General features: G+C 38.3%; 1 protein-coding gene across 1 annotated transcript; it reads left to right on the top strand.

Moving 5' to 3' along the window:
* The first annotated feature begins 129 nt into the window (after positions 1-129).
* On the top strand, positions 130-11,536 carry IFT57 (intraflagellar transport 57). Its single transcript, XM_089649473.1, has 7 exons — positions 130-229; positions 3,830-4,032; positions 5,725-6,000; positions 6,764-6,889; positions 7,728-7,906; positions 9,618-9,708; positions 11,376-11,536. The coding sequence occupies exons 1-7, from the start codon at positions 141-143 to the stop codon at positions 11,534-11,536; spliced, it is 1,125 nt and encodes a 374-aa protein (XP_089505599.1). The 5' UTR covers positions 130-140.
* Positions 11,537-13,044: the final 1,508 nt, after the last annotated feature.

Here is a 13,044-nt window from a genome sequence, read left to right as displayed (position 1 = left end):
CGATTTAAAAATTTCGTTACCATGGTAACGACAACGAAAACAATAACATCTTTATGTCAAATTTTGTCATCTTTCCTACTTCTTGGCTGTCTGAAACAATATTAAACAGTTTTGGTGTGATTTATAAAATTCTTTGCGCAATGATTGACTTTGCTCTGATGGATAGACTAAAGGTGTTGAATTTTGACGAGGAGTTCAGACGTGATATTAAAATGCGTCCAATGAGCAGGTTTGACAAATTTCTGTACTATAGGTCAATTAATATCCCGTATGCAATATTGACGTAGGGTCTGTACATATATCAGTATTTTTTAGTAATAGTATCGGTGGGCTGTCAGGGCTCATACCAGCAAATTTTGGGCGCATCCAATACGGATAAATTATAAAAAACACCCATCCAGTCATTGGTGATTGGTTTATTTATGTATCCAGTGTTTTAGGGTCATATATGACCGGGAGTCCTTTTTTTCTAAATGTGTTTTTATTATTTTTCTATCAAGCGGAAGTACGTAATTTTTTTTGACGTTAGAAAGAGAAATATTAATACTTTCCAGTTTGTCTCAAAAATACTGGATGTTATCAATAAAATCCTAAAAATAGCTAAAAGTAATAATTCATATTTCGCATCGCTATCGTAACAATCGGTTTAACTTTAAAAATTATTTTGTTATTATATAAACGGGATAAAAGTGAAGTTACAGTTTTCTTACAAATTCCCCAAACAAAACGAATGAATTTTCGACATATATCGAGTTCTCTCAATTTTTCTAAGTAAAAATGAGGTTAGCATTTTTGACAACATTTTTATTATTTAGAAATATTAATGTTTATTTTAAGTGCGTACACAGGAAAGATAATTTAATCTAGTTTCTATACAGTATTTGTTTTTAGGGAAAATTTTAAAAAAATATATGTAGGTATATAGCGCATTTGAAATACACAGAAAACATTGCAAACTGAGCAAATGTTATGAAATTAATTAACTAACTAACCATTATGCAGTTTTTTCCGCAGGGGTAGGCAGAGAGGACGGACCGCCAAACAACTCAGTCTTGACACACACTTCTTGCCTCATTCACATTCATACATACTCTTCTATTATTCTGACTCTTGACATGGCCCGACTCGAGTATCTGATTCACTTGATTGTGCCATGTCTTCCTCTGTGTCCCGAAAGAACTGAAGGTTTAATAGGTATTTTTTAGTTATCTTTTTCTGTTTTACATTTTCGTGAGCCACTTATATTGTGTTCGATAATTTGAATGGGTTTTTTAAAATCTAAACTAAGAACCTGTGTTAGCGGCCTTGCATGGAATTATTCGGGACAAAGAATCCTATTTCAGCCAGAATATTTGGTGTTGACAAGAAGCTGTTTAGAAGATTATAAGTCATCAGCATTAATGCGACATTCCTCCTAAAACTAAGGCTGCAGATATTGAAATAAGGGTAAATGCAGGTAACTCCATTAATGAAGGACAAATCTCTGTTGGCGCTTGCAAAAAACTGCACAAAGAAACGAAGCTAGCTGTCCACAATGGAGTGCTGGTACCTACCCTGATGTAGTATGGCAGTGATGCATGGAACTGGCAGAGGAAGGATGAATGTAGATTGAATGCTGTAGAAATGCGATGCCTGAGACATATGTGTGGTAAAACCATGTATGATCGTATGAGATATGTGGAGATTCGCAAAGAATGCAAGACTGATGTGAAAGTGACACTCATATGGTTTGGGCATGTAGAGCGAATGAACGAAGAAAGGAGTGTAAGGAGAATATACAACGCAAATTTATTTATGTATTTATTTCACATATACGGCACAATATGTGCCATTCACATACTAATTTACAGAGTATAGTACAGCAACATAAGGAATGCAACAATATAAATGAAAGTATAATGGTGTAATCAGTAAATAGAAAGTAAGGTTAAAAGTATGAAAAAAAGAGATATAAATACACGGTGTCCGGAAACTCGTAGTACAAGCGGGAAACTGGAGAATCTACACCACATGGGGAACCCAAAAAAACATAAAGTTTTTTGATTTGAGCATTTTCAAAAAAAAAAAAAAAAAACCAAAAAAAAATATTTTTCGGCTATTTTAGGGTTAAAGTTTTTTCTGGTGTTTAGGGTTGAATCACAGATGTTTTAACCCTGCAGAGCAGAAATATTTTATGATTACACCGGGTTAAATGAAGGGTGATTTCAAAATAATGCTTCAAATCCGAGTTTCTTCATTTGTTTTACTTTCAAATAGTTTTAATTAGTTGGGTACTTTGATCTTCAGTAATAATTTATAAGAATTTGATAAAAAAAAAAAAAATTAAAAAAAAAAAAAATCAACTTCAAACTCGATTTACTCGATAACGAAAGCTCAAATAAAAAAAAATATACTACAAAATCGACTCCAAATGTGATGTAGATTCACCAGTTTCCCGCTTGTACTACGAGTTTCCGGACACCCTGTATAATATAAGTAGCAATCTGTAGTATAGTAATAAGTCAAAGTAAGAAATTATATGTAATAATATACAATAACGCCGTGGCAAGGCTTATCACCGGAGTATCTAAATACTCCCACATTTCAGAGCATCTCAAAAATCTGCACTGGCTCAAATGTCCTGAAAGAATCCAGTTCAAGGTATGCTGGATGGTATTTAAGTCACTTAACGGAATGGCTCCGGCTTATTTATCAGAATTGTGTATTCCAGAAGATTCCAATTCCCGACAGTCAACCCTTAGGTCAGCAACGTCATCAGCTATCGGAAGGTTGAAGGAACCAAAGCGCACACCAGATACTAAGTTCGGTGAGCGTGCTTTTGCCGTGTCAGGACCTAAAGCCTGGAATGGACTGCCACATGATTTGAGAATGATCGCAGACTCGACAGAATTTAGGTCTAAACTTAAAACGCACCTTTTCAGACAGTCGTATCCATAATTTCAGAAACCTCCACTTTCACAGTCGACGGCAATTTAAATTAACAAAATGTTAAAAAAAAAAAAAAATATACTAAAAAAAAAAAAAAATAATAATTAAAAATATATAAATAAAAATGATAACAACTAACAATTTGTAGGCTTTTTGAGACAGTTAAATTAAAATAAAAACTATAGCAGACTTTAGGTCATGCGATGACCAGTGTTTTTTTGATATAGTGTCCTCTGTGTGCAGTTTTATCTTTTATAAGCATAAATTTTTTAATATAAGTGTGTTTGTCGGAAGTGACTTGCCAGGTAAGTATGTTTTGGTATCTTTTCTAAATAACAAATGTAGATCCTAGGAAATTAATTGTACAGCGCCCTTGAGGTGATTTTTCACAAAAACGGCGCTCTACAAATTATCCAATTATTATTATTATTATTATTAATAAAGTAGTATAAGAAAGAATGAAGTGCTTATAAAATGTCTAAAAGGCATTAAGAGTTTGTAAAAAATAAAATAAAAGATATTAGAAAGGTATATACTATTAGAAAATGAAAGGAATAAAATATATACTATTATAATATGAAAAGGAAACAAAAGTAATAAATTACGTAAATCTACCGGGAGAATCGCGTGTATAATGTGCGACACTGTGACAAATGTGAATGGTTAAATAAGTCAGAGACACCCGAGGAGGACATGGCACCATCAAATGAATGAGATAATTGAGTAGGTTCATGTTAAGAGTCAGAATAACAGAGGAGTATTTATGAGACGATGTATGAATATGAATGAGGCAAGAAGTGTGTGTCAAGACTGAGTTGTGTGGCGGTCCGTCCTCTCTGCCTACCCCTACAGGGGAAGCGGCGTGATGGTTAGTTAGTTAGTTCCATTAAATCTTTATCAGGTACTATTTCCTTGTGGAATCCAACCCATCTGAGCAGTTCCACGTTTTCACCTCGCTGGCCACTTGGCTGAGCAGAAAGTGTGGCGTGGATCTGCAGTCGCCGCTGGAAGATGACGATCCCAACTCAACGGTGTCAGGAATACTGGACGCCACCCGCCAGCTGGGCATCCAAGTGGACTTCTCTCCCAATAAGCTTAAGCAAGGTTGGTGATCTATAAATTGTGAATTGATTACTCTTGACTACGAATCCTTAGGTCGCCTTTCAAATCCAATTTGTTCGCTGATCGGAACAGCTGGTCTCAAAGAAATCATTGTAGCTCCCTTACTGTCAGGGTGAGATATATGATCAAAACGGTGTTAGAAAGAGAAAACACTACACTTTATATTCAAATCTAGAAAGTTATACGAATAATTAAAATGTACACGTCTATGAAACCGAAGTTTCCGATGGTAATTTTAGTTAGAAAAAACATTTTTAACCCTTGAGACGTTGTTGATTTGCACGGATCGAACCTTCTACAAGCTTCCATTTTTTCAAAGACAATAACAAGCACTATTTCGTTCTCTTTCTGACATAAAAGAAATAATTAATTTTTAGATGAGAGGAAGAGAGATATATGCATTTTAATAATGTGCGGTCGTTCTGGGACAAATATGGTCTTAGGAGAGTATAATGCGCGCACGGCATTTGGGACTGTTTGGGTCTTAGAAGGTCCCAAGGGTTAAAACATATTTGGTTTCTATTCAAAATTTTAATATTTCCAAAATTATACATTTATCTGATCTGCCAGAGACCTGAGAGATTAAAATAATATATTATAGTGTTTTTGCGGCACGTTCCAGAGATAGTAGATACTTACGTAGAGATGGTAGATACTTTCAACATCGCCCTGGTGAAAGACTACCAATCAGAATCGAAACTTTGCTTGAAATGGCTTTAGGGTTAAATGGGTTATTCAGATATGGGTAACTGTTGTGTTCCCACAAACAGTTCTCCAACTCGTCGTGGAAGGAGATTATAAATAATTGGTTCTTTGTGATAAATCAGGGATTTATTACTTAATACTCCGCGTATTACAATTGTGACTCGATAGTCGACCTAACTAGAAGCTGGCTAAATGGAATCTGGGCCAGTGAGATTCTCTGAAAGCCTTCGCACTGGCCCTGGCGACTACTGGCCACTGGCTCCATCTTGCGGACTTCCCCGCAAGCTCTATGCACTGCCATCTGTGCGTGCATCTACAAAGCTTCCTAACACTAATGAACTCCCTTTTTGGTGTCAAAAATTACATGCGGACTACCAACGTATGTTAAAGCTAGTATTTCAATTTGATGTTGTCAATTTATTAGTATTTTTAATTTTTGCGTAGCTGTTTAACGTTAGGAAATGTCATAACATAAACAGATCCACCGTTGTTGCCATGGTATAATGATTTCTGATCAATATCGGTTCAGCTATCAAGAGCGCAACCGTGCTAGGGATATCGGTGCGAAATTGCTGGATGTTGAGCCTATCGATCTGATATTGTTAAGTTATCAATTTGATCGTGCTAGACTCCGAGGAATCTGATTAAACAGTAAGTTTGTCTGGGAGCATTCTCACTGGCCCTGGCGACTACTGGCCACTGGCAGCCATCTTGCGGACTTCCACGCAAGCTCTATGCACTGCCCTCCATGAGTGCATCTGTGAAGCTCTTACTTCCCAACAGTAACCATATTTGAATAACCCATCTTTCTCTTCACAACTCCTTCATCTCCCCATTACCTTCATCCTCACAACATACCATTGAGGATGCCAGAGGCTCACTGTTTCCAGATGCTTGTGACTCTGGAATTCTGAGTTGTAAGCACAGCTAATATAAACATTGTAAGATATGGCATATTTGCATTTTCAGGTTTTGGAGAACACGTCGTATATCTTCTTGAAAAGCTCTCGGAGAAAGCAGTACAATCGACCGATATTTCCACAAAATGGCGTCCGCTGGAGATCAAATCTTCCTCAGGGGTAGGAGAAGGAAGTGATGATGGAGAGGAACTGGGAGAGGAAGCTGAGGAAGACGAGGATCTGGAGAATGAGGATGGAGTGGCAGAAGAAGTGGAATATTCCAGCGGATCCGACGGAGAGAATGTGGACAATTTGAATGCTGTAAACGATAATGTTGAAGTAGATGGTAAGATTGGTTCATTTTGTATTTTTTTGTCATTATTGTTTGTTTGGAAAGCTTCTAAGGAACTACCCTTTCACTGTTCAATATTCTTTATTTAGTGAACACGTTACACGGATAGTTCCCGTGAGCACTCAGGCCTATTGTTCTATCTCCCATTTCACCGCATTCCTTTGAGTTTGTTTCCAGGTCCTGTGAGGGTCCCTATTCTCCCACGTATAGATCCCCTGGAGGATACTGTAGCGGGAAGGGTTTTCCTGATGGAAGTCCCTCTTTGTTTGGGTTTCCTGAAGGCCCTAAGAAAGAAGAAACTGCTCTTCTTAACCGTAGGTTCTTGAATGGTCCATTTTTGATCCCACGAGTATCTAAGGAAATAAACGATCCACCCGAGCAGAACCTCGAGTGCTGGGGTAAGGTCTAAGCACGGTTCATGACACTGTTTCCCAGTGTCATTTCAGCCTGAGCATGATAGCTCAAACTTTGGCTTGGGATGGCTAGTGCAGATCGTGTTTCCACTTCCTGAGCGATGGGTTTGTCACATTCCCTCTGCTAATTATGTTTACATTCTTTCGATCCACATTTTTAACACGGTCAATCATGGTTTTAGCACATATGCATCTCATTTCTACAGCATTCAGTCTACTTGCCACATTCCTCTGCCAGTTCCATGCCTTACTTTCATACATCAGGCTTGGTGTCAGCACTCCATTGTGGACTGCTGATTGCTAGCCTCGAGTTGAGTGTTTTAAAAAGGCCACGTCTGTTTCAGTGGCAGCTCACATGGCGGACTGGAAGGGAGAAGTAGAAAGAGCGGCACCATCATTGAGGATCAGGATTATACCTTCAGCCAGGGACTGGAGAACCCACACGCAACAGCTGGTCACGCATAGGAAAGGTAAGGGGAAGGGAAAGGTTGGGAGGTACCCAATATCACTAAATATGGAAAAATAAAGGGCACTCGTAGCCCATAAGGGAAAGCGAATCAAACCAAGTTGTAGGCGGCGTGACTGTCTCCCTTTCTGCGAATTGTCTGTAAAAGAATCTCACAGTATACAAGCAACTTGCATTTTAATATCACCATTTAGTCTGCGAAAATAAAATCTGCTTGCTGCGTAAAAAAACTACATATCCAAAATCAGGTAAACAAAAGTTTGGGCTTGTTTCCAAAATTGAATTTTTTTTACACTATTTAGTTAGACACTTTTACAAATGTGTTATAATTTACCCACCTCGCTCATCATTTCACAATTTATTCACTTAAAATAATATGTAGTGTACTTGTCGCACTTCCAAAGTGATAGATACTTTCAGTATGTCCTATATATATACTCTCAATTAAGATACTTTCAGTATCGTCCTGGTGTAAGACCACCAGGAACTCACCCTCCTCTTTCTCATCCCACTACCACCTCAATTTATTAGGGACTAGCTGAAGTGTACCGAGCGTTGCTCGACTTTTCTCTACTTTCAATAAATATAATATCTATGTAATATATATATAAACCTTCCGGAAGAAATTCTCTAAATGATAATGAAAACCCTATCAATCTTCGTTGCACAGTTTAGAAGAACTAAGTGCACAAACAGATAGATGCGGATAGTGACTTTGTTTTATACTATTTCGAGATGCCATAGTCTCACTGGCTCCAGACGGTTGGACACAGTTGGGACTCTTGTGCGGTATTAACATAAAAAATAAAGTAAGGTTTAATATGCCCCTTTTTGTCCCCGAGAACTGGGCCAGCTGTCTGCCGCAGTGGGCGACTCCCTCCAGAGAGCTTCCTTGCGGGCCAGCACGGCTGTGGAGGCAGTCAAGGCGCGCCAGGTCCTGCTGCAGGAGCGCACCGCCCCCTCCCTGGACCGGCTGGCCAGACTCAGGGCGCAGGCCACCACAGCTGTGGACAGCTATAAGGTACCTGCACTTCCCTGATACGGGTATAACCTACTGTAGCTAGTCAAAGACATCTAATAACAGAAAATCATATCAGACCACAGACATAAGAATATATAGACTAGAAATTAAAGGTGAGGGGTAAAATCAACTGTTGAAGAACGAAGGGGGTAAAGCTGACTGTGATTCGTCAATAAATCAATCTGACAGTATATAGGCATCTCGCATTATAATATCACCATTTAGTTTTTAAAAGTAAAATCTGCTTTTGAATGAATAGACATTTTTACATGGGAGCGCAAATTACTCGCCACGTTATGAACTAATTTGCGAAGTCCAAATTCGGCAAAGTAAATTTCTTCTATTTTCAGAGTCGTAGTTAGTTTCAGAGTATTTAGTTAAGACACTTTTACAAATGTTTCATAATTTACTTACCCCAGTAAACAACGATAAGCACACTTGAGAATCGCTACATTGTGATGTGATAGTATATGTTTCTAAAACTGATCCATATAATACGGTGTGAATAAGCTTAAAATAAAGTAAAATAATGCTTACTTATGGAATGTAATACGACAATTGGGTTTATTCTCTTTTTCACATCTATTTTTACAAGTTTTCATATCACAAGCAACCATTTTGCCGTGTTATTTCGTAAAATGCCTCGACCATAGCTCGACGCTAGTTCGAACAAGAATGATGACGTCACATTCTCAAGATTCACGGGAAGTCATACGCGAGCCCAGCCGGCTCCAATGGAACCGGTATGGGGAGTGGGGAATAATACGCTTTTAATCACTTAGGGCAGGTCTACTAATATTCATATGTCTATGTATCAGACGTATAAAATTTTTAGATTAACTCCACACTTTGAATCTTTGGGGATGCTGTGTGGAGGGTATTTTTGAGGAAAGGAAGGAGTGAACCTTGGTCTTGAAGAGATCTTGCGAAATCATTCCACAGCCGAGCTTTTGAACTCAAGAACTAGTTGTAGAAACGACCCGTTCTCGTGTGATAAATGTCAACTGTATACAAATGATGGGCGTGCGTTTGGTTTGTTTCTTGACTGTGTACAGGTGCCGAAAGGATCATTGACACTCATTCCTTGAAGCATCTTCCATTGAAATACCGGTAGAAAAGAACAGCTTTCCCACAAGGCGCCCGTGTTCTAAAGATTGCAATCTGAGAATCTATCAAACAGACTTTTATCAGCCATCAGGAGGGACTCCATCCAGGAAATCATGGCAGGGATGATAGTGTTATTTGATTGACTAGTCTGCGCCATAAGCTTCCCACGTGGTTGCGGAGAAGCGCTCTGAAAGAGTGCACTCGTCCCTCCAGGAACATTTCCGTAGCGCTGCAGTATCTCGGTAGGCAGAACAGTTGGCGATAAGCATTGTTGTAAGTGACTTTTAGCTTATGCCATTGGGATGTAGTGTAATCCACCCACAGTTCTACCGTGTACAGCAAAGTGAAGAATTTGTACTGCAAAAGTGAAAACGCCTTGACAGCATTCCTGCTCTAACGGATATCACTCTTCTTTGCCTTTCCATATCCTCAACGTCTTTCAGGTCGTCTGTGATACGTCCCAAGTATTTGACGCTACGACTAACATTATTATTACACTTATGAATTAAGTTGTTCTCGTTGGCACATGAAATGCAATAAGGTCTAATATATCATTTTGTATTGTATGCTTATGATGAGTCGATTGAGTTAACGTACATTTCAGACGGCAAGCGTGGGAGTCACTCAGCGCCAGGAGATATTGAGCGAACTCACGGACAAGGTGGAGAATGTCAAGCAGAAGACGGAGATGAAAGGTAATTAATCTAACTCAATCAAGCCTAAGTTTACCCAACCTAACCTAATTATTTATTTTTTATTTTTCTAACCCAACCCAAAAGTGGATGATGTTGGATCCATGGTCAAGTTTAAATTTGGGAGGCTGGTGTGGGTACCACCGCCACGGGAACCATTAATTAGATAATAAACATTTCTGCCATAGGTCACCCCAAATTGCTCAGTAAGTTTGGTGACTAAGCCGGGGTCCTAAGTTCATGGGGTGAAGTTTGTCCACGTCTGTCCAACAACTGCATTGTAGACCAGATTGGGAGAGACCTGATGAGGGAGAACTTATGACCTGTTCAGGCTGACTCTCTTGACCCTTAGCTTTGTGCCGCACTGGATAAACTGACCCTCTAGATTCCTAATAATAATAATGATTGGATTATTTGTAAAGCACTGTTTTCGTGAGAAAATCACCTCAAAGGCGCTTAACAACTGAGTTTATACAGGGTGTGACAAAAGTAATCACCCAATGTTCTTTTGCTGTAATTTTTTTTTTATGATAAACTTTGTTACTGCTTGTGTAATTTGTTTTTTTTTCCGGTAAACCGATTCATGTCTTGTCGATTTGTATTCTGCGTTTATTTACTTCACAAATGTCAAAACCGAATTGACATTTGGCGCCATTTGCAAAAGTTATAGCGTATTCTAATAGGGTGATTACTTTTGCCCCACCTTGTGCATTTAATGTATTTCTATGACTTAAACTTATAACTAAGTGGCTTATAACTAAGATTAATGTCTAGTGATTTACAACTAAGACTAGTAAATTAAAACCTTACATATTTTTATGATCTGGTGGGTATACTATACACACTACCTACCCCTCATACCTTTTCCTTCCCAGAACTTTTCTCCTTCCTTTACTTGAAAAGACCCCCTACACAGCATCCCCAAGATGACAAAGGCTCTGGCGGAAACTATTTTTAAACTTTATTTGGAAACTATTATTGAAACTACAGGATTTTCCAATAAGAGGTGTTATTTTGAAATTTAAAGAAACTTTTCCCGTAAAAGATCAATGGTTTCGTAGCTTGTATGGCACGTAGCGCCGTCTTGTTGAAAGTAAACGTTGTCCAGATCAATACCATCCAATTCCGGCCATAAAAAATCATTAATCATCTCTCGGTAGTGCAATTCATTCACCGTAACTGTTGCTCCAGCCTCATTTTCGAAAAAGTAAGGTCCAATGACTCCGCCGGACCATAAAACGCACCAAACAGTCACACGTTGAGGATAGAGAGCCTTTTCAACAATAACTCTTGAGTTTTCCGAGCCCCAGATGCGACAATTTTGCTTGTTGACGAAGCCACCGAGGTGGAAATGGGCCTCATCACTCAAAATGATTTTTCGATGGAATTATAATAATTAATAATAGTGAATTTTAATAATTTCAATGCGTTGTTGAAGCATGTATCGTTCCATTTTTATTAATGGCGTAGTTTCTACTTGTCAAATGTGAAAAAATGACAGCTTCAAAAGTAACATCTACGGAAATAGCGGGCTATTCAAAATAACACCTCTTATTGGAAAACCCTTTATTATAAAAAAAGTCAATCTCAACTTCAGGACCACGAAGACTGTTGATAATTATTTAATTTTTTTGTTTCAGTAATTAATATGAATGGTGCTTTCATTTTAGGTTCCGCCATGAACGACCAATCTCCCATAGTCAACATAAAGCGCGCTGTAACCCTGCTGAGGAAAGAAATTCAAGATATGGACATACAGTTGGCCGTTCTGATGTGGAGTGTGCTGGAGCACCAGTCCAGAGCCAAGAGAAATGCTCTGTCTGCCCAGTAACACAACGTAACTTAACCAAATATAACATGACACAGCAAAACGTAACACAACACAATATAACAAGACACAACACGCCAATAAGTTGGTTCGCTCTCACTAAATCGCATCCAGTGCATTCGCAGTCACATTCAAAGGACTGCGAATTGTGAGAAGGGGCAGATCATCTACTCTGATGATGGGATACTGTGACGCTGTCCGAAATGTTGTTTAAAAAAGAGGGAAGCGCTACACAGCGTAAAAACTAGTCGGTTGGGTAGCTTCCCTTATCTTAACAAACAGACGGAATCTTTAGAGTACAGGGGTCAGGTGGGAATGCTGTCCTTGTTCTACTGATATTTTAATGAAAGATGCTCTGAGGAACTAGCGATTTGGCATCGGTGCATAGTCGTCCCCAAACGTGCACTCAACATTTGAACACGATTTGTCACATGAGAACTAGTCTTTTCTGCGACTCATTCTTGAGTTCAAAAGCTCAGCTGTGGAATTTGCCAGCCTCTGTGTTTCCTCCCTCCTACTATTCAGAACCCATATTCACTCCTTCCTCCCATCAAAAATACCCTCCACACAGCATGCTCAAAGGTAACAAACATTTTACATTGTACCTTTAACAAATTTCACCAGGATTATCATTGTGTCTTTGATCATATCTCCTGGTTCCCGTAGAACATGGATTCAACTTCCAAACTTCTGAAACTTGTTCCCTTCAAGGCGGGACATTAACAACATAGACAAACATAAATAAAGCAATTCTTATATTCTTTTCAAAATGTTTTTTATTGAAGAAATTTTAATCACATATTATTATTTGCGGAAATAATGTACAATACTTTACGAACAATAAGAAAAAATTGTATAAAGATGTATTTACACAAAAGCTACACTATCGTAGTAGATAATATACTAATATATTTATATTGATGGTAGGAAAAACACTGTCTTAATTACTACGAAACTACTTATCATATTGAATTGTTGAATCAAAGCTCACTGAGTTAGATATGTATCACTTAATTATTGCATAAACTATCTTTTTACATTAACCGTCTTACTAAATAGATTTCTACACGCCCGTTCAAAGTTGGCGTGGTAAAGCCGGCCTTGAGCCTGGTTTAAGACTGTTTTAACCAAACAAACGCCATGGTAATATAGTGAATATGGGGTTTTATGCCATGTTGAACTACTTCCTTCTTTAGCCAATGTTTCGGACATCATTATAGAGTCCATCATCAGATGTGTAAATGAAGATTGTGGTGAAGATTGTTTTTATTATATAGATGCGATACCATGTGCCAGCTCCAATTCTCCAAGAGCTGATGATACATTATAATTTAAAATTGTTTTTTGCGTTAAGTTTTGGTGTAGTCGTCAATTATCGTTTACGAAGAACTTTGAGCTTAGCCCCCGCCGTCGTCTTTAGGCGATGCACTACGTAGTAATGCAAAATCACGTGATTTTGGTTTGAAAATTTGTTCGCCTAGAAATGTTTCAGATGCTTTAATTAAATACTG

The sequence above is a fragment of the Hesperophylax consimilis genome, chromosome 30 (genome assembly GCF_061612785.1).
Source record: "Hesperophylax consimilis isolate HC1 chromosome 30, BYU_Hcon_1.0, whole genome shotgun sequence".
Lineage (NCBI taxonomy): Eukaryota > Metazoa > Arthropoda > Insecta > Trichoptera > Limnephilidae > Hesperophylax > Hesperophylax consimilis.
Note: the sequence above shows the minus strand (reverse complement) of the source record. Positions and strands in the feature narration are given on the sequence as shown.